Source organism: Elephas maximus, chromosome 10 (genome assembly GCF_024166365.1).
Source record: "Elephas maximus indicus isolate mEleMax1 chromosome 10, mEleMax1 primary haplotype, whole genome shotgun sequence".
NCBI classification, from domain to species: Eukaryota; Metazoa; Chordata; class Mammalia; order Proboscidea; family Elephantidae; genus Elephas; species Elephas maximus.
This window is the reverse complement of record NC_064828.1, coordinates 106388707-106411459: the sequence shown is the minus strand read 5'-3', so window position 1 is coordinate 106411459 and position 22753 is coordinate 106388707. Positions and strand designations below refer to the sequence as shown.

At 40.8% G+C, this 22753-nt stretch overlaps 1 protein-coding gene across 2 annotated transcripts in view; it reads right to left on the bottom strand.

Moving 5' to 3' along the window:
- Window positions 1-22753, bottom strand: part of GOLGA5 (golgin A5) — a 38106-nt gene that overhangs the window by 2137 nt on the left and 13216 nt on the right. For both annotated transcript variants that reach the window (XM_049898137.1, XM_049898138.1), the window contains exons 5-12: window positions 22407-22530; window positions 20435-20638; window positions 15052-15222; window positions 14030-14158; window positions 9479-9577; window positions 6195-6417; window positions 1939-2044; window positions 28-91 (exon numbers count right to left, since the gene is read on the bottom strand). In XM_049898137.1, coding sequence (XP_049754094.1) covers window positions 28-91; window positions 1939-2044; window positions 6195-6417; window positions 9479-9577; window positions 14030-14158; window positions 15052-15222; window positions 20435-20638; window positions 22407-22530 — 1120 coding nt within the window. The remainder of the gene's footprint in view (window positions 1-27; window positions 92-1938; window positions 2045-6194; window positions 6418-9478; window positions 9578-14029; window positions 14159-15051; window positions 15223-20434; window positions 20639-22406; window positions 22531-22753) is intronic.

Genomic DNA, 22753 nt, shown 5'->3' with positions numbered 1-22753 from the left:
CTCTGTCTCTCACAGATGTTTACTTACCATGTATATAATTACAAACACCCGAGCTATGGGGTATCTTCGGAGAAAAATTCCCAGGCGGATGCTGTGCAAAGGAAGGGGGCGAGGGAGGGAGACAAGAAGAGAGTTACACTCTGAACAAATCTTCCTCTGGTAATACCTACTGAGGCTTTTTAAAATTTCACTCACTGGAACTATCTGGGTGGCAACCACAGAAGTATGGTTTTTATAGCAGATTCTTGCACGACTGCTTGAAATAACCATATAGACATGGCATAAAACCTGCTGCCGTAGAGTCGATCCCACCTCAGAGCGGAGGCTGTAAGACAGAGTAGAACTGCCCAAGGGTTCCCAAGGAGCAGCTGGTGGTTGAACTGCCCACCTTCTGGTTAGGAGCCAACCTCTTAACCACTGCACCACCGGGGCTCCAGACGTGTCACGGTAGTAGGCCAATACCTTTACCATTACTTGGGGGCTTGGCTGTTAAAACGTAAGCGCAAGTGATTTTTCTTAATTTTATGGGTATAGCTGCAGGATGCAAGGTTGGTCCTTCTCAAAACCACTTTTCTTTTAGGAACTGGAGAAGGTGCAAAAAATAAAGTCAGCTGTGAAACACCTGAACAGGAACAGAGTCAGGCCAGAAGTTACTTGCAAAGGGCCAATCTGAAAGCTTTCGCATAGACAAATGCTTTTGAAAGGCAAGACTACAGACACTCAAGTGAACGCTTACACAAGTACAGCAGGAACAGGCTGTGCAGACCCTCCCCTCAGGCCTCTCTGCGACATGCCCCCCCTACGAGGCGGATATGTCTGCCGGCCAACACACCTTTCTTCTATGCCTCTCTGCTTCTCTCACAGCTACGAGCACGATGCCTTGCAATAAGTTCTCTGAAATATTACCTATGTCGAATAAATGACTAGTTGAAATAGATGTGCTTAGTAATTTGGAAACAATGACTATGGCACCCTAGTCCCGGGGCTTCAGGAAACCTTTGTAAATCATCCTGCTTATCTTTAACATCATAACCCTATCTATGATACACCCCAGCCAGCCCCAGTGCCGTCGAGTCGGTTCCGACTCATAGCGACCCTGTGATACGAGAAGGTAAGAAAAGATTATTATGCAACAATTTATGAAAAGTACACATAATTACAAACACTAAAAGGAAAAAGTTTAGTAGGTTATTAAGATATGCATTTTATCAAGGCTATATGTAAACTGTTAAAATATTTTCTTTATAAGGTGGACATGTCTGCTAGTACACAAAGTTTATATGTACATATACATAAATATATAAAAATTACATACATTACTTATACAATTGTTGTTGCTGTTGGTTCCTGTCAAGTCAATTCCGAATCACGGTGACCCCATGTACACAGAGTAGAACTGCTCCATGGGGTTTTCAAGGCTGTGACCTTTTGGAAGATCACCAGGACCAGTCTTCTGGGGCACTTCTGGGTGGGTTTGAACTGCCAACTTTTTGGCCAGTGGTTGAATGCTTAACTGTTTGCACCCCCCAAGGACTTTATTTATACAGTATCACATACACTTTATATATTAAAATGACTATTTATATATATATATATATATATACATACATACATAATAGTAGCATCTTTCATTCTAACCACATGATAAAGTATTGAGATAAAACACCTAAATGGATCATTACGTGAGAGAGAAGCTTTCTCGATGAAATTTGATTAGTTTATTACAGATAGAAGAGAAATGGTCAGGGGTAAATTGTCAATACAACGGAGGCACCGGCAGAACTCTTGAAACTATTTCACGTCACTGAGGTATCTTGAAAGAAGGTAAATGCCACTTTAAAATATCGGCTTTGCCTGACGGGACGCACTGTAACTGAAACAACTGGAAACGTCGCAGACAGTGGAGAGTCATCACTCATTGCCACTGGCATCTCTCACCTGAACTGGTCAATTGAACTAGCAGCTTTGCGGACTTTTCCATACATCCCTGCCAGATTGGTTTCCGTGTCATTAAAAAGAACAGGAACGTTTCGCAGACGTGTGCCTGTTTCAACAATAAAATAGCAACAAATTAACGTGCCGACACCAAAATCAACTTTCTAACAAAATTATAGCTGGATATACATTATATCATATACGGAAGAGATTCTCAAAGCCAACTTTCTAAGCATTACACTCAAAGTAGAAGAAACCCTAAAGGAAAGACTGATAAATTTGATTATACACTGAAATCTGTGACAGCCAGAACTCGACAGGATTGCTTTTTTTTCCTGGGTCTTGCAAGTTTTCCACCTTTGACAGGGTGCAGTCTTGCCACTTTTCTATTCCTTTCTATTAGCAGAAAATGTTTCAGTTTTCCTTCTCTGACAGGTTTCCACCTTATGCAGGTTCCGGCTTTCACAGATTTTGCTGTATAAAATGTTTAAACATCTATATCCACAAAAACCAAGATCAAAATTTAAATATTAAGAAAAATATTTTCCCCATGAAAATAGCTAAGATTTGGGAGTACCCAGTGTTAAGAAAGAGTCAATATAAACAGACACTTTCTTCCTGGGCTAGCAAGAGTGAAGCCATAAACCTTCCTACATGGCAAAGCTGATGACTCCCAAGTTTATGCCTCCAGCCCACACCTCCCCATAAGCTCCAGACTCATCCAGTTGCATACTTCATCTCCAAATGGAATCTAATAGGCATCTCAAACTCAGCATGGCCAAAGCTATGATCCCGATTCCTGCCTTCAGTGGCAACCCACTTCTCTATGAGCTGCAGGCATGCTGTTACAAGTCAGATCAGCCACCGCTCTAAGACCCTTCTATGGCTTCCTACCTCACTGAGACTAAAAGCCCTTATGCCGGCCTCACCGGGCTCCTCTGAGCACTCTGAATTCACCTCACACTACTCTCCCTCTCACTCCATCTACACCAACTGCACTAACCACCTTGCTGTTCCAGCAACACACCCGCCTCAGGGCCTTTGCACCTGCTTTTCTCTCTGCCTGGGGCACTCTTCTTCTAGACTTCCACACAGTTACACTATCTTACCTCCTTTAGTTCTTTAATCAAGAGCTACCTCTTCCGTGAGGCCTTCCTTGGCCACACTATTTAAATTACAATCCCAACCCAACATCTGGTGCCCTCTATCTTCCTTCCCTACTTAATTTTTCTTGGCAGCACTAACAACCCTCTGACATAAATTATTGCCTGTCTCCTCTGCCTGTATTCCCCTCCCCTCCCAGCACCAGAACATAAGATCCACAGGACAGAGATTTGGGTCTCTTTTATTCACCACCATTCTCCAACACCCAGGACAGTATCTGGCACAGAGTAGGTGCTCAGTAATTATCTGCTGATTTTGGCAACAAATATCAAAAGCAATCCCACTTCTAACACCTAGGTCAATTGGCATAATAAAAACTATTAAGAAAACATCCTGCATCCCATTTTGAAGAGTGGCGTCTGGGGTCTTAAACACTAGCAAGCTGCCATCTCAGAGGCATCAATTGGTTTCAACCTACCTGGAGCAAAGGAGAATGAAGAACACCAAAGACACAAGGTAAGTATGAGCCCAAGAGACAGAAAGGGCCACATAAACCAGAGACTATATCAGCCTGAGACCAGAAGAACTAGATGGTGCCCAGCTACAACAGATGGCCGCCATGACAGGGAACACAGCAGAGAATCCCTGAAGGAGCAGGAGAGCAGTGGGATGCAGACTTCAAATTCTCGTAAAAAGACCAGAGTTAATGGTCTGACTGAGACCAGAAGGACCCCAGAGGTCATGGTCCCCAGACCTTCTGTTAGCCCAGGACAGGAACCATTCTTGAGGCCAACTCTTCAGACAGGGATTGGACTGGACTACAAGACAGAAAATGATACTGGTAAGCAGTGGGCTTCCTGGATCAAGTAGACACATGAGACCATCTGGGCAGCTCCTCTCTGGAGGGGAGATGTGAAGGCCAAGGGTAACAGAAGCTGGCTGAATGGACACGGAAAGACAGGGTGGAGAGAAGGAATCTGCTGTCTCATTAGGGGGAGAGCAACTACGGGTATATAGCAAGGTGTATATAAGGTTTTGTATGAGAGACTGACTTGATTTGTAAACTTTCACTTAAAGCACAATTGAAGAAAAAAAAAAGCAATCCCACCTCTAATAATTTACCCTAAGAAAACAAAAGATGTGCATAAAGGATATTTTCTAAAGCACTGCTCATACAGTAAGATCTGTGAAAGTTGGAACCTGTGTTAGGCGGAAACTTGTCAAAAAGGAAAACCCAAATATTTTCCGCTAATTCAGAGCGCTACAAAAGTGGTCGGACTGCACCCTGTCAAAGGTGGAAAACTTCAAGCCCCAGAGAAACAGAGCAATCCCAGCGAGTTCCGGCTCTCACAGATCTCACTGTATTGGCAACCAAAGTTGGCAACAATCTAAATCCCCAACCAGAGGGAACCGATTAAACAAATCACGGTCTTGCCACACAACAGGATTCTAGGAGGCAATATACAAATTACTGTACCAAATACATCATGAAAAGATATTGATATAAAAAAATGGAAAACCAGTTAAACAGACACCACAAATATACATAGGAAAGTCTGAAAAAAGATGGTCAAAAATGTCCTCTCAGGGCGGTAGATTAACAGGTGGTTTTAGTTTCCCTTTTTTTTTTGTATTTTGTATTTCTTTCTACAGTGATCATGTATTCTTATGCTATTAAAGAAAGAGGGGAAAAATTTTAAGGACAAAGAACTGCAAGATTTGCTGCATGAGTATTTTGTGGACTATGAAGTTCTAAGATCAAAAACCTGATCTGCTGAAAAATATACCGTAACATTCTTTTTAATGACATATGTTGGGAATCTATAGGTTTTGCTATTAAAATTATAGAGCATGGATATAATTTATGAATTATCGTTATGGACTGAATTGTGTCCCCAAAAGATAAGCTGAAGTTCTAACCCCTGGTACCTGTGACCTTGGTTGGGAATAGGGTCTTTGTAGATGTTATTGGTTAACATGAGGCTACACTGGAGCAGGGTGGGTCCTAATCCCATCTGAGTAGTGTTTCATAAGAGAACAGACATGGAGACAGGGGTAGAGAGGCAATGGTCATGTGAAGATCTACAAGCCAAGAAGAGCCACTAGAAGCTAGCAGAGAAGAATGGAATAGTTTCCCTCACAGCCCTCGGAAGGAATCAGCACAGCCGACACCCTGATTTTAGGCTTCTAGCCTCTAGAACTGTGAGACGATAAATTTGTATCCCGATACGCCACCCAGTTTGGGGTACTTTGTTATGGTGGCCCCAACACCCTGAGATCACTATGTATTGGCTTTAATATTCACAACTATCCATTGGAACGTTATTAAAGCAAATCTTGTTTCCTGAAAGCTCGTTATGGATTGAATTGTGTCCCCCAAAAATGTGTATCAACTTGGCCAGGCCATGATTCCCAGTACTGTTCAGTTATCTACCATTTTGTGATCTGATGTGATTTTCCTATGTGTTCTAAGTTCTAACCCCTATGATGTTAATAAAGCAGGATTAGAGGCAGTTATGTTAATGAGGCAGGACGAAAATCTACAGGATTAGGTTATGTCTTGAGTCAATCTCTTCTGTGATAAAAAGACGGATGTGAGCAGAGACGAGAGGGGCCTTCTACCACCAAGAAAGGAGAACCAGGAGCGCATGCATCCTTTGGACCTGGGGTCCCTGTGATAAGACTGATGACAAGGACCTTCCACCAGAGTTGTCAGAGAAAGAAAGCCTTCCCCTGGAACTGACACCCTGAATTCGGACTTCCAGCCTCCTAGACCGTGAGAGAGTAAATTTTTCTTTGTTAAAGCCATCCGCTGGCGGTGTTTCTGTTGTAGCAGCACTAGATAGCTAAGACAGCCCTTCTCTACTGAATTATTTGCCTACTCAGCACCATTAAGTGTCCTATATATTTCTGTACAATTATCAGTAATATTAATATCAATTAATCCATTACCCAGCTCACTAGTAAAAATATTAAATAGCGAATGGTCCCAGTCTCACGTCAGGAGAAAATTAGGTCCTTCAATGGATAAGGTTTCTTTTCAAATAAAAATGGTCTTTCTGTAATTTTTCAAAATCATGCCTGAATTAGCAAGGCTGGAAATAAAGGCAGGGAAATGAAGAAAACGTCCCTCTGGGATTCCTTTTCTGGGTTACCTTCGCCATTGTCAACTCCAGGCATGTTAATGGACGGTCCGTTACTACTGCCCGAGGCAGAGCTCATCTGCTGCTCCAGGCGCTCCAGCTGAAAGACCAGGGAGTTCTTTTCTGTGCTGAGACTCTCCAGCATGGTCTGCTTCTGGATGAGGGCCTCCGTTAGCTGGTGGAGGCGATTTTCTAACTCGGACTGACTGCTGTTGCTCAAAGTTTTATTGGTAAGCTGGAAGGCAGGGTGTTCATGAAATTATTACATAAAATGAGGGTCACACAACATAGAAACCCCACCACTACGTTCTCACCGGTAAATTAATTGATTTCATAAAATTCTACAATGATTCTTTCACTGTCTACAGAACTGGTTTTTTTTTTATAGATTATTTTCATACATAATCATCCATGTAAAAAAACTCAGGGAACTAGACTGAGTCCAGTACAACTAGATGGTGCCCAGCTACCACCACTGACTGCTCTGACAGGGATCACAATAGAGGGTCCCAGACAGATCTGGAGAAAAATGTAGAACAAAATTCCAACTAAAAAAGAAAGACCAGACTTGCTCGCCTGACAAAAACTGGAGGAACCCTGAGAGTATGGCTCCTGGACACCCTTTCAGCTCGGTAATGAGGTCACTCCTGAGGTTCACCCTTCAGCCAAAGCCTGGACAGTCCCATGAAACAAAACAAGACTAAAGGGGTGCACCAGCCCTGAGGCAGGGACTGGAAGGTAGGAGGAAGAGGACAGCTGATAATAGGGAACCCAGGGTTGAGAAGGGAGAGTGTTGACATGTCGTGGGATTGTTAACCAATGTCATACAACAACGTGTGTACTGTTTAATAAGAAACTAGTTTGTTCTACAAAACTTCACCTAAAGTTCGATAAAACACACAAAAAAATCATGGAATATACAAAAAATTGCTAGATAAGCGAGTTTAGCAAAGTTGCAGGATACAATATCAATATACAAAAGTAGCCTATATTCTGTATACTAGCAATGAACAACTGGAAAGCGAAACTTAAAAAAAATACCATAGCATCAAAAATCTGCAGTCCTGAGGGAATAATTTAACAAAAGATTTGTAATATCTTTATAATGAAACTATCAAACATTGCTCAAAGAAATTAGAGGCGTAAATAATTTAAGAGATATACTCATGAATCAGAAGGTTCAATATTGTTAAGACGTCAATTTTACAGAAGTGTTTTTCAAACTGTAGGCTGAAACCTATTAACAAGTCATGAAATCAATTTGGTGGGTTGAAACCAGCATATGAAAGCATGTAACAGAATAGAACGGGACATGGAGTGCACAGCACACGGTATGAGAGAGTACCACTTTGCAAAACCTGTGTTCTGGCTTTGTACGTGTGAGTGTTGAGACACAATGCCAACTGTATTTCTTACTATGGCATCGTGGTCAAAAATGTTTGAAAGCATGGGTCTACTGGACACAGTTCAAATTTCTCAGCCTGGATTCAAACCCACCACCATTCAATAGCTTCGGAGCAGCGCCAAGAACATGTGCCTGGGCTTGCATCTCTGTTTTGCAGTTTACCAGCTGCTTCCGGACAAACTGCTGTACCTTCCTGAATTTTCTTCCTTGTCTGTAAATGAGGACGACAATACACTGCATGCCGGGGGTATTAAATGAGCGTTCTCTTAGCAGGGTCTGGTTGACAGTCGCTATTTAAAAGCTTCTTTTGTTCTCTTCTATTTGATCTTGTCTTACACCAGTTCTCTCTCTTCCCATTCAGCCTCTGCTGTTCTAATCTTCCAGTTTGGAAAACTCTTTCCCCTTGTCTCAGTTGCACCTGGCCTCCAGAGCCTCTTCCTTGAGGCCCTCTCCAGTCGCTCCCGTCTGTGCTGATCCCAGCCTTCTTTAGACCCCCCAGGACTGTCCTGGCATCTATCGATCACCCTGATAACACTGTTTTACGGGTATCAATTGTGCCTCCTCAATGAAACTGTAAGACAAAGGTTTTTCTCTGTTCCAATTAGATAAAAAATCTCTAAGAGACATTCTCTGATGGTTAATTATTGATTAACAAAAACAGCACAACACCTTAGACTGACAGATACTAAATGAACGCTTGGTAAAAATGAGAATGTTTATCTAAGGGCTAAACCAATTGGTGGTTTTGGTTTCTGCTCCTTCTTTCTTGGACTTCCTGCTACCAAGCCATGTTATCATTTGTTAGCATTTCACAACGCAGGCATAAGAAGGAGACCAAAAAAACCAAACCCACTGCGTCGAGTAGATTCCGACTCACAGTGACCCTATAGGACAGGGTAGAACTGCCCCATTGGGTTTCCAAGGGGCGCCTGGTGAATTCGAACTGCCAACCTTTTGGTTAGCAGCCGTAGCTCTTAACCACTACACCACCGTGGCTTCAAGAAGGTAACAGAAACATTCAAAGCGGTTAGCTATGGCCTGTTCCCAACTCTTAGGAAGAATTAACAAATCTTTCTGTGAAATATGTAAGTGGCTAATGAGTCAAGCTTTAATTGACTAGATCATCTGAGTGTAAGAGAGGCAAGGACAACACAGAATAATAGGGTAAGTGAACGTATGAGTCTACCAGTTAATGAGAAAAGCTTTAGTAATCTAAGGAGCCCTGGTGACGCAGTGTTTAAGCACTCAGCGGCTAACAAAAACGTCAGTGTTTCAAATTTACCAGCTACTACTGAGAGAGAAAGATGTGGCAGTCTATTTCCATAAAGATTATAGCCTTGGAAACCCTATGGTGCAGTCCTACTCTGTCCTATAGAGTCATTATGAGTCAGAACTGACTTGATGGCAACAGGTTTGGTGTGTTTTTTTTTTTTTTAGTAAATCTGTGTGGTAGGCCAATTGGTGTCATTTACTGTATGTTTTACATTTTCATAGTTAAAAAAAGGTCTTGGTGACCCTATGAAAGCTCTGTCAGTCATTACCAGGAAGACTTATCATTGCATTTTTCCTAGGAAAAAGAAACCACATTACAAAACTGGCAATCAGCAGCACCAGTATTGACGTCCTAAGGTAAGAAATTTTGGGAGAACTCATACCTCCTTAGGTAACTGGCTATAAGATCCTCTATGAGAAGCAAGCCAGAGAATACAGCAAATGCAGACTTACATGGCATTAGATGAACACTCTACAGCAGGCTGAAAATAAGCTGTCCAGCTACTGCCACAAAAGGGCTCAGGTGAAATTCAGGCCGTGGGTAAGTCTTACTATATCCTTAAAAAAAAATGCAGCTTTACCACGACATCTTTCCCAGGTTGTAGATGCTGACTCATACCTGATTCCTGAGCTTCTGAATTTCTTCTTCTCGATCTTTAATTCTGCTTTGCAATGTGTTCTTTGTCCGATACAGGTCTTCCTCTATATAACGGAATTCCTATACAATGAAGCACAAATAAACAAAACCTAAATCAGCATTCCCTATTTTATCCCCAGTACCTAAAACAGCACACAGTAGGCATTCAATATTTGCTGAGCACATACTGAATGAATAAACAAACAGACTTGAATGGGTCTAATAGAAAGTTTACACTTCAGCACAGGGGAAACACAGGCTGATAAATAACTGTTAACAGGATAAATCACCAGAAAACAAAGAAAAACGTTATTTTGATCTTGCAGCAATGAAGGAGGATGAGTCATCCCTTTAAGAATCTCCTATACATCATAACATTAATAAAAATGACAACTGGAAAACATTCATAACATATACAGTGATATTCTTTAGTAATATAAAGTTTATAAATATGGATTAAAAAAAAAAATTACAAGCCCCATTAGAAAAATGGCAAAGTATATGAGAAAATGAAATAAAATAGTAAAAATTCAGTAAGATGGTAGGGTACAAAATAATATATGAAAATCAATAGGTTGATCTAAAAATAATAACCAGTTAGAACCAATTAGAAGGTATAATGGAAAAAAGACTCCAATGTGTAATAGTAACAAAAAGGGAGTAAGTTTAACAATAAGTATGCAAGACCTACTAAAAGAATATTTTAAAACGTTTCTAAAGAACACAGAGAAATACTTCAACAAGTAAAAAGTCATACCATGCTCCTGGACAGGAGGTCAGCATCGGAAAGATGTAAATTCTCCTCAAGTTAATTTATAAATTTGGTGTGGTCCCAATAAAAACAAAACTCGTTTTTTTTTTAACTATATAATGTGATTCTAGATATGGGAAACCACACCTAAGAATAGCCATCAAAACTCTCAAAAGGGAAACTGCCATACAAGATATTAAAACATAAAATCTTGGTAATTAAAAACAATGAGGTAAAAAAAAGAAAGAAATTTCTTTTTTTTTTTTTTTAGTGTATAAACAGGTAAATTGACCCAATGGAAGAAAATAAAGGTCCAGAAACAGATCTAGATACCTTGAGAATTTTAGACCGTGATAAAGGTGGCACCTGAAACCAATAAAGAAAAGGTAATCTTTCCCCAAAATGGCACTGGGATAACTAGGTAGTCATCTGGAGGGAAATAAAGTTGGTTCCTACAGATTAAACACTTACATGCAAAAAATGAAATCATAAAAGTTATTAGAAAAAACTACCTAAGTGAATTCCTTTATAATACCAGAAGTCTTAACAGAAAAGAATGATAAATTTGACTACAGAAAAAGCAAACTTCTGCATGCCAAGAAAACAAAGCCCTCACCTAAGCAAACTAAAAGACAAATGTCAAATTAGGAAAAATTATTTGCAATTTATATCATACACAAAAGGCTAATTAATCTCCCTAATATATAAAGAGATCCTACAAACTGATTAAAAAAAGAGAGAAGAACCAATAACAATGAAAAAAATGGGCAAATGTTATAAACAATTATCAGGAAAGGAAATACAAATGGCTCTTACGTCAAACAGATGCTCAGGTCCCTGGATTCTCTGTTCACCCAGAACTCAAACCATTCCTGAAGTCAAGTCTGCAGACAAAGGTTGGGCTGGACTATGCAACATAAACTAACACTCGTGAAGGGTGTGCTGCTTAGTTCAGGTAGACACATGAGGCTAAATGGGCAGCTCCTGTCTGGAGGTGGAATGAGAAGGCAGAAAGGGACAGGAGCTGGTTGAACGGACATGGGAAACCTGGGGTGGAAAGGGGGAGTGTGCTGTCATATTAGAAGGGTTGCAACTAGGGTCACATAACGATGTATGTACAGATTTTTGTATGAGAAATTAACTTGAGCTGTAAACTTTCACCTAAAGCACAATTAAAAAAAAAAAAAAGGATCCTTGGCCGCCTTTATAGTCACAGAAACGTAAATTTAAATTGCCCTGAGGTACCATTTTTCATGCGGCAGATTGGAAAAATGCAACACTTCGGTAACAGGTCTTCCACATCTTCTCCAAATACTTGGTACTGTTAGTCTAACTGTAGCTATTCTAATGGGCATTTTAACGATTAATGATGCTGAGCAGCTTTCTATCTATATGCCTTTTGTATCAAGCCATATCTTATACCTGTTTTGCTCCATCACGATGAGAGAGAAACACCGCTAGATTTACTAACAACTGCACTAATGCACGGTATGTACAATGGATACTGTGAATTAAAAAGTCAGGTCTGAATCTGAAAGCAAAACACATGCCCATAACAAAATATGCCCAAGTCACTGAAATACAATGTGGCACAGGGAAGACCGAGTAACTGAAGTTAATGAAGCACTTTCAAAAGCACTGTGCTCAACTGTGCCAACAAAGGAAGCAAAGGGAACCGTGTGAAGAAGTAAAGGTGATACAGAATCAAGTTACCAAAGACAACTTCAGACATTTACCAAACTGGTCATTTCAGATGAAGAAACTGGGATAAAAAAACGAAAACCAAACCCAGTGCCGAAAGAGAAAATAGAAAGGTAATCGGGGTAGGAGAATCACAATTTAAGGGAAGGTTTAATAGCCATTTGCCTGATTTATTTTAAGGTCTCTGCAAGCACACAGTTTAAGGTTAACATTACATAAATTAGTAAGGAACACTAAAGGACTATTTAATCCCAAGATTAAGTACTTCACACCTAGAGTACGTGATTACTAAATAAACAGCCTATAGCTACAATCCACCTCTGTTTTCCCCTACTTAATTGCCTCACTTTAAAAAAGGCCACTGGCAAGAGGATATGGTAAAACCATCTGCCACAATAAAATGAAAATTATCTCATTAACCATCAAGAACATCAAGTTTTTGCCTTTTAATACGTGAGAAATGCTTGAATAAATTAAAGGCCAGTTTCTGGAAGGACAGCCAATCTTATAATTACATCATCTAAAACCGTCTATGACATACGTACTCTGCTGCTTGCTACTCTGAGTTTCTCCTTTACAAACCAGGACACGGATTTAAGTACTTTAATAATAAAGGGACCCTGGTGGTGCAGCAGTTAAGAGTTAAAGGGCAAGCTATGGCTGTTCGAATCTGTCAGCCGCTCCTTGGAAACCCTATGGGGCAGTTCTACTCTGTCCTGTAGGGTCGCTGTGAGTTGGAATCGGCTCGACGGCAACAGGTTTGGGGTTTTTTTGGTTTAATAATAAAAACAAACACCTCTCTGAGAATACAGTCAGTTTCAAAAATGATAAATCCTAAGAAATATTTAAAGCATATAAATACAGAAAGTGAGAATGTTAGGAATGCACTAAGAATTGTAAGTTTTCTGAAAAATGAAGAGAACAATGCTGATCTTACTGTGATGATGGAATAAGATAGTGTACACTAAGTGCCTAAACAATGTAGTTACTTAGTAAATCAGTTGTTATTAATATTAGAGATAGAATCTTATGCTGAAAATATGGTTGTAAACATGTTTATAACTGTGTTAATACTGACACTATTATTTAAATACATTAAAAAAAATAATTTGGCTTGGGGAGCAGAAACTGCTAATTGAACACTGAAATACGATTTTAAACATGATTTTGAAGAACAGTCTGTAGAAGCATTTTATCTCAAACAGAAAGAGCAGTCTAATATGGCACTAATATTGCATTTGTATTCATATTAAATAACATTCACTGTTGTTCCTAGAAAGGACAAATATAGTAAACACGGAAATCAACCGACAGTATAGTGTTTTTAAGTTTCTATACATACATATTCTGACAAGGAGATACGATAAAATGCAGACATGGGCTAGTAGAAAGAATCCTGGGCTTTGAGACAGGAATCTTGGGTTCTGGTCTACTCTTTAATTAGCTGTGCGATAACAGGTAAATCATGTTGTCATTTTGTGTGTCTATTTTCCAAAATGACCCTGGTGGCGTAGTGGTTAAGTACTATGGTGGCTAACCAAAAGGTCAGTAGTTTGGATCCCCCAGGTGCTCCTTGGAAACTCCATGGGGCAGTTCTACTCTGTCCTATAGGGTCGCTATGAGTCGGTATCAACTCGATGGCAACGGGTTTGGTTTGGTTTTGGTATTTTCCATCCGTTAAAAAAACAAAGGAGAGTGCGATAGGTAAGGTGGTGCTAGACAAAATATCCTGTAGGGTCCTGTCTACCATTAACATGCTGAGCCCAGGGTCTAAGAATCAATAAGCTGCTTTTTGGGAGGTCTCCTCATACGACCTCATAGGAGCCCTGGTGGCACAGTGGTTAAGAGCTCAGCTGCTAACAGAAAGGTCGGAGGTCGCAACTCACGAGCCGCCTAGCAGGAGGAAGATGTGGCAGTGTGTTTCTATAAAGATTATAGCCGTGGAAACCTTATGGGACAGTTCTACTCTGTCCTATAGGCGGCTATGAGTTGGAATTGACTCGAAGGTAACAGGTTTTGTTTTCCTCACATGACCACTAGATGACAGTCTTCCTTGTTGATCATCAACCTAAAATCCTTACCTGCTTCTGTCGATCCAGTTCTGCTTCTAGTTCTTGTTTAGATGCTTTTTGCTGAGCTATTTGGTCTTGTAGGTCTTGTAACTGCTCCCTTGCTGACTCTGCTTCATTAACCTGTTGAGCCTCCACATCCTAAAAAGACAAGGCTGATATGTGAAAGCAGTAACTACCTGTTTGGTTTAACATTTACCGAGCAACTAAGATGTGCCATCAACTGGGCTTAGTAAGAACTGGAAGGATAAAGACAAGCGAGGCATAGTCTCAGCCTATGAGTAGCATATAAACGGACACCTTCCTTATATGGCATAGCGAGGGCAATGAACAGAGTGCTGCAGCTGTGCCAACCTGTCATCCATTTCGTTTAACGATGGATAGGTTTGTGTCTATTCAAAAGCTAACGATTTCTAAGACAGCAGAAATATAACAAAAACTGAATGACAAAAGTCACTGAATTAGTCCCTGAAATTACAGGTTTTAATTAGGACTTGGTGTTTGCCCCAGTAATGAATACGAACTTTTCTCTCACATTGTCTGAGGTTAGCGTATCGTTACCGTCTCCTAAGCTTTCTAACTACTATCTGTTTTTACATCTTCCCAGAGTTCTTACTCTTTCACTTTGGTGTCACTACTCTCACTTCTTCAAACTCAAAAAAACACCTTCAGGATTTCCTGCAAAATCTGAATTCAGTGGCAAAGAACCTGACTCGAGGTTTCTGTTTTCTCCACGTTTTAGCATGTTCTACCCACAGGCCTAAAGGATGCCTGGCACATGGCACATGGCACATGGCAGGCCCTCTGTAATATCTGCTGAAGGTTTCTTATTCCCATAACCTCACAGTCAACCAAGAGACAAGAACTCTGTTGCTCTGGATTCACTTCTATACGGTGACTAACAACCTACCAGAAGTTTCGCCCGTGCTGTTTCACTAAAGCCCTTCCCCCAAGCACAGAATCCGCCACCTTGCTAACTGTTCTTAGCTGGGGCTCAAGGGCTGCCTGTGAAGCTGAACCGCAAGGAACCATACCTGTAGTTCAGTTCTCAGCTGGTGTATGTGGCCCATCAGTTTCTGTATCTCCTCCCTTTGCATCTCCTTCTCGTGCCGAAGTTCCTCTAGCTCCATGCTATTGGCAGTACTGCTATCTAGGCCTTCAAAACCAGATCCTTCCTTTAAGCTGTTAATTAATTTTTCTTTAGACTATTATAAAAAAGAGAAATGCATTTAAGGAAAGCAGAGGTCAGCTTGCATACTAAATAACATCTATTATGCAGAAACTAAAGCACTATGGAAATTATATCCAATTATATCCTTTATCAAAGGGAGTTCACAGACTGGTAAATTCATAGCGACAAAAATACATCAGGATCTTGCTGTACATCGTCCTTGGAAGTTAGGCCCCAGGATCATTTTATAGTTTAAAACTTGTCATAGAAAGCATGTTCTCATGTTTTCTTAAAATTTTTTTTTTTTAGATCACATTCCACTCAACAAATATTTATGGAGCACCTACAATGGGTTTGGCATTGTGCTAAAAGTTCTGTGGGATAAAGATTATGTCTCCAACCTCCAGACAGCACGCTCTGCCTTATGAACTGAAGGGGAATTTACAAGTATCCAGTAGAAGGCAATAAGCACAAGCCGAACGAGGGACACGGCCAGGTTATTCACACAGTTCCGAGGAGAGACCATTTCTGGCGAAGAGACCGCTACACTTAAGAGGCGACAACATGAAAAATGGCTAGGAATTTAAAGGTGTAGAGAAAGCAAAGGGCAAAGTATAAAGGCGCAAAAGCACAGAGGGCCTATAAGAAAGAACTGTGAGACACAGCTCAGAAAGTGTGCTAGGACCAATCTGTGGAGCTTCGGTTGCCAGGCTAAAATGTCTTCATTTTCATCTGGTAGGCTAAACCAAATCACCACAAAGTAGACAGTGGAGCAACGTGAGCAGAAGGTCAATCTACGTGGTGTAGAGCTGGGTCGGCAAACCATAGGCCATGGACCAAATCTCGCTTGTATGGCCTGCAAGCTAAGAGTGGCTTTCACATTTTTGAAAGGGTTGTAAAAAACAAAGAAGAATATATGACAGAGACTATATGTGGCCCACAAAACCTAAAATATTTACTATCTGGTCTTTTACAGAAAAAGTCCGCCAATGCCTGGTATAAAGGTTGAGTTGGGAGAAGTGGTTTGATGTGGGAAGACCAGTTTAAACATTGCTGTAATTCTAGACCAGTAACAGTAGGGACCATCAGCTTCTACCTTAGAAAATAAATATTTTATAATTACACTCCTCCATCAAAAACAATTTTTCATTTTCCAAATGGTAGTATTAATGGGTGATTTCTACTTTCTTCTAACTTTTCTATATTTTTCAAATTTTCTATAATAAACATCATTTATATAATTTTGAGTTATTTAAGGAGCTCTGGTGACACAATGGAAACCCTGGTGGCGTAGTGGTTAAGTGCTATGGCTGCTAACCAAAAGGTCGGCAGTTCGAATCCGCCAGGCACTCCTTGGAAACTCTATGGGGCAGTTCTACTCTGTCCTATAGGGTCGCTATGAGTCAGAATTGACTCGACGGCAGTGGGTTTTGGTTTTGGTGACATAATGGTGAAGCACTCAGCTGCTAACCAAAATGTTGGTGGTTCGAACCCACCAGCTGCTCTATGACAGAAAGATATGGCAGTCTGCTCCCATAAAGATTACAGCCTTGGAAACCTTATGGGGCAGTTCTACTCTGTTCTGTAGGCTTGCTATGGGTCGAAATTGACTCAACGGCAGTGAGTTTGGTTTGATTTAAGGAGCCCTAGTGACTCAACGGTTAAGCACTCAGCTGCTAACTAAAAGGTCAGCAGTTCGCACCCACCAGCAGCTCCACGAGAGAAAAGACCTCATGATCTGCTCCTGTAAGAATTACAGCCTAGGAAACCCTATGGGACAGTTTTACTCTGTCCTGAAGGGTTGCCATGAGTTGATATTGACTTGACAGCACACAACAAGTTATTTTTAAAAGCAAAAAACAAACCCCCCCCCTCAACACCACATCCCTACCTAGCTACTGTCCCTTCCTCATGTCTACAGCCAAGCTGTCACTGTCTTCATAGCTTCACTTCCCAATTCACACTGGGAACTGCCCTTTGTGAGGTACCCAGGGACCTTCTAATTGACAAACCCTAGACCCCTGATCACATTCAAGCTCTCTGTCATATCTGACAATCATTTCCACTTGAAACTCTTCCCTTGCCTGGCTTCCCTGGATGATACCAGTCTCTCCTGGTTCTCCTCCAGCCTCTGACCACTTCCCTTCTCACTTTCTTTCTTGTGCACGCTCTTTTCCTTTGCCCAGGTTGCTCAAATGTTGATGCTTAAGACTGCTCTTAGACCTCAGGCTGACATGATTCTTGGGCAATCTCATCTACACCCCGATTTACATGGTCGTTGCCACATGGCCCGTGCCCAAACTGCTCTGCTGAGCGTCAGGCCTGTATTTCTGGTCTGCCTGCCACTTTCGCCTCAATGTCACACCAATTTTGCACACTGTATAATTTTTCTTCATCTCCCTCAGCCCTAATCTGTCTTCCCTCTTACAGTACAGGGGGACATCATCCATATAGTCCTTCCAGCCAGAAATATGGAAATCATCCTAGATTCCACTGGCCTTTTCTCCCTCCCTCCAATTAAATCCCCGGGTCTCTTATGTTCTACCTTCTACTTATCTGTCCTGTGTTTGTCATCCTCTCTGCCACAACCTCAGATTAGGCTCTCATTATTATTTTTGTAACTGTACTTTAGATGGAGGTTTACAGAACAAACTAGTTTCTCATCAAACAGTTAGTATACACATTGTTCTATGAAATTAGTTAACAACCCCACGACATGTCAACACTCTGCCTTCTCAACCCTGGGTTCCCTAATACCAGCTTTCAAGTTCCCTCCTGTCTTGTAGTCCCTGCCCCAGGGCTGGTGTGCCCCTTTAGTCTTATCTTGTTCTTGTTCCATAGGCTATCATTATTTCCAACCATGACTTCGTACAATCACCTCTTCACCATCCACATGCCTCTAATCTTCCAATCCACTCTTCACTCTTGTTCAATTTCTTCAGCAACAATCTATTGAGTACCTACTGTAGGCCAGGAACTCTACTGGGGATACGATGACACACAAAATAGAGGCTCAGCTCTCCTCTAAGTGCCTCATCGCTGCCATAGTTCTCACATTCAAATCTGAGCATGCCACTCAAATTCTTTATCCCCCACTGCCATCACCTATGGGGTCAAATCAAAACTCCTTTACATGGTATACAAGGCCCTTCATGATCTGGCTTCTGCCTGCCGCTAAGTTTTACTGCCCATCTCTTACCCTCTAATAGTTCATGTTCCAGCAATATGGAACTAGCTGCAGCCCTCCATGCAGGCCATGTTCTCTCCCGCCTCCTTGGTCTGGGACACACTATCCTACCAGGCTGTTCCATCTGCAATCTCTTCCCTACTCACCTTTCCAGTTTCTTTTCATATAGCACTCTCTCAGTGCAGTGATCCCTGACATCCCCAGGCAGATTTTAAAAGAGTCTTCCCTCAGGCTCCCACTGTGCTGTACCCACCAATAATTTCATTAATTACTTCAATGTTTTTCCACTAAGATGAATGGCCTCTTAGGAAAGATGACATGATTTTGAGCTCTGTATCCTCGGTACCTATCATAAATTAAAATACAAACAAAAAACCCAAATCCATTGCCACTGAGTCGATTCTGACTCATAGCTACCCTATAGGATGAGTAGAACTTCCCCCCAACAGGGTTTCCAAGGCTGTAATCTTTATGGAAGCAGATTGCCACATCTTTCCCCCATAGAGTGGCTGGTGGGTTTAAACTGCCAACCTTTCAGTTAGCAGTCAAATGCTTAACTATTGTGATACCAAGGTTACATGCACCTATCATAAAAAATTAGCTGCTTAATAAATTTCTCGTTAAGTGAATTAAATTCTAGTGACATTAAAAAAAAAGGTTTGGAGGAGATGGATACGATACTTCATGGCAGTGGAATCAAAAGGTGTTCATAAATAGGAAATATGGGCTCAGAGAAAAGGTTAAATGGAGAATGACACTGAAGTTTCCAGCTCTATTGCCTGGGAGATGTCAATAATATCTACTGAAATGAGAGAATGAAGGAGAAGCTGGTGGGGATTAGGACAGTCCATGCAAAAAGGCAGAGCAGGCTGTTAGAAACTGGGGTCAGGAGGTCAGGGCTGAACTATTCACATGGAGGTGACAAGCAGAGGCAGGGTGAATATATGAGAATACCTTGTAAGACAGAAGAGCAAAGAGGGCTTAAGAAAGCACTTGAGAGGACTCATCCTTTGGAGACCAGGAAGAGGGCCCAGCAGAGATGGAAACGGTAGGAAGAGCCATGGACAAGCAAGTGGCGTAGAAGACAAGGGAGGAAAGGGCATCAAGAAGGTTGGAGGGTGAACATTGTCAAATGTTCTACCCAAATCAAGGAAGATGGGAACTAGAAAAAGGACAAGAATATGTATTTAGGCCATGAAAGACTTTTGAAAAGACCAATTTGGAAGTGTTTTGAGGACAGAAATTATATCGAGAAGTTAATGAGTTTTAAAGAAGTGAAGACAATATACTACAGTTCCGATAAATCTGACATTAAAAGAAGAGAGGACAGGGCAATGGTTCAAAGTGGTCAAAAAGGCCAAACCGGTTGTTTTTTCCTTCAGTAGTAGTTCCAAGATCTAGGTCTTCCCCTAAGTAACCATGTGCTCTTGAGTAAGCAGGCAAGATGATGGCTAGAAGGCAGCAGCAGAGAGGGAAAGATGGGGAATACAGGCAGAGAAGGGGACAGGTTTATGGAGAAAGGGCTTAAAGAAAGTGGGAGAAGATGGAATTAACATTCAAGCAGAAAAATTATCCTAGAAAAAAATGAAGGAACACGTTTTCCCTCTGATCTGAGATGAAGGAAAGAGAAGTTATGACAGCAGTCTGTTTAAGTAGAGTGGGAGGTAAAGTCACCTCAGCTCTGACTGAGAGGGGAAAAAGCTGGGTAAGGAGCTCTGAGGGCTGGATGAGGCCTAGACCAGCTGCTCCAAAAAGTTCAACTGAAGATCAATAAGGATGAACACAACGCTTAACGGCAAATGTTAATATTCTCACAGTGATTATGGCAACAGGTTGAGGGTCTGAACTAGGGAATGGCAGAATAAATTGACAAAAAAGTGGCAGGAAGAAAAAGAAATTTTATCCTTTTTATAAAATTTCTAAGTAGAGTAAGGCACCTGAAGTAAGTCAATCCAGCCAAACTTGAACAAATCATTTCACAGGATCTACACAGAGTCTCAAAGCGTCTCTCAGTTAACTTGCGCATCTTAACGTCCGAAAGTATACATCTCAAGCTTACCTGGAGTATTCTGGTAGCTTTCTGCTTGTAGTCAATTAGTTCCTGCTTAGAGGCCTCCAGGCTGGACTTATGCATCTTCACCTGCTGCTGTAACTCGTCAACTCTCTTCTTCTCGTCTGAGTGTTTTCTTTCTGCCACAGTAACCGCCTCTGCCAAACTCTGACGCTCCGCTTCCATTTTATTGAGGCGCGCGGCAAACTCACTCTGAGATAAATTTTCATATCACACTTATTGTATCATTTTGCTTTGGAATATATTTTACAATCATCCATTCAGATCTTCTATGGGATTTTTTAGCTCAGCCCAATGACATAACAGGGAGGGAAAAAAGTCTTCATTTGTTAGGAACTGAAGAACAGGAAATAGAACGTTGTGGCTCGCACACCTGGCAATGCATCAAAATCAACTAGGAAGTCTGTTAAAAAGACAGCCGTCTAAAAACACTGAATCACAAGTTCAAAAGGCTGGCGTGGGAATCTGTTTTTTTTAAAAGAAATTTCCCAGGAGATCCTGGTCACTTGAATTCTAGGTCTGGTCGGATAGTAGTAGCTGGTCAATGAGTAATAGGTCTATAGAAAACTAGAAGTCTACTAGGAAAAAAATTGGAGAATTAGGTAAACATCTTTTCTAATATGATGGCTAATGTTTTCCTCCTTATTTCCAGTTATCTAAGAAATGAAAACATATGCTCCAGTTCTGAGGATTATTTTTTCCCTTTATTCTTGAAAGCTCTCATCACCAGAAGACTCAGAAGGTGAAGCAAAAGTCAGGAAGTGTACAGTTACATGCCAGTAACTGAAGCCCACAAACTTCTGATTATCAACTCATTTTAGAGAAAAGGCACAAGAGAATTATCCATACATGTGCTGTTATATTATTTGTTGAGATGGTTGGGTGGCTATTTTAAAGCTAAATGATAAGTACTTGTGGCCACGTACATAAGAATAACTTCCTCCAGACTACACTTTTTGAGGAACTATTATTGGAAAACTTTTAAGACCGTGCGACGTTTCATTCTGTTGTACAGAGGGTCGCTATGAGTCAGAGCTGACTCAATGGCACCTAACGACAACAATAACAAAGAACAATATGAATATGTAAAAATACAGACCAAGTATTTCTGAAAAAAATCTAGTGACTGGATTTAGATTGCTGTAAGTGTAAAATACATACCACATTTCAAAGGATTAGTATACAAAAAAGAATGTAAACTATCTCATTAATAGTTTAAGTATTAACTACATGTTAAAATGCTAGTACTCTGGCTATACTGGGTTAAATAAAACATATTATTAAAAAAAAACAAAATGACCTGATCTTTACCTTCATGATTGAACTATTATTTTTACCTTTTGAAAGATGGACCTAGATCAGTAGTTCTCAACCCTGACTGTCCATTAGAATCACCTGTGAATACTGTAAAAACGAAACAAAACAATAGAAACAAACCAACAAAGCAAAGCAAAATAAAGCAAAACACCAATGCCCAGGCCCTAACCCACACCAATGGGATCTGACTCCCCGGGAGGGGAGGCTGGGTGTCTGGAAGTATTAAAAGCTCCACAGGTGGTTCTAACGTGCAAACGGGGTTGAAAATCACTGAACAGGAAGCAAAAACTCATCTACAGGTAGAACTTGAAATAATAGTATGTACAACTTCCTCTTGAAATAAATGCATCAGATTAAAACTGAACTTAGAAAAAGCTTAAACAAGATGCCCCAAATCAGCATTTAATTAGATAAAGTGAAAAAATGTATGTCTCTAATGAATATTAACTATTTTAACTGCATCTCAACACATAAATTTACCAAGGATTAAGCTAAAATTTCAAATATCTGGTTTATGTCATAGAAACAGACTATTCTGAAATGCACTGCAAAATTTTCCTCAGGGCTAAATGTGTTATGAAGCAGCATAAAGTCACTCCTCCTCGTCTAAATGACAAAGAGCTGTGCTGTCTCCCGTTCTCACCTGCATCTGCTTATAGCTCTCCTGCTCTCTCTTCAGCGTGGCGTCCGCTTCATGCAGTCTCTCCTGAAGAGTCTGCAGAGCTTGATGCTGCAGGCTACTACCTTCAGTGTGATCCTGCATTATTCTAAAAGGAAATACATCTCTTGAAATAACTCATTTCCACAGCACACAGGTACAATCGATAAGGTGGACTCATTTTTAGAACATTGCCATGTTAGCACGAAAAAGACGGTTTGACTAGAACAGTCTTAGGGCAATCTTTTTCTTTTTTAAAGTGATGTAATCTATATTTTAAGAAGTGCTTGCAGTGCAGTGGTTAAGCACTCAGCTGCTAACCAAAAGGTCAA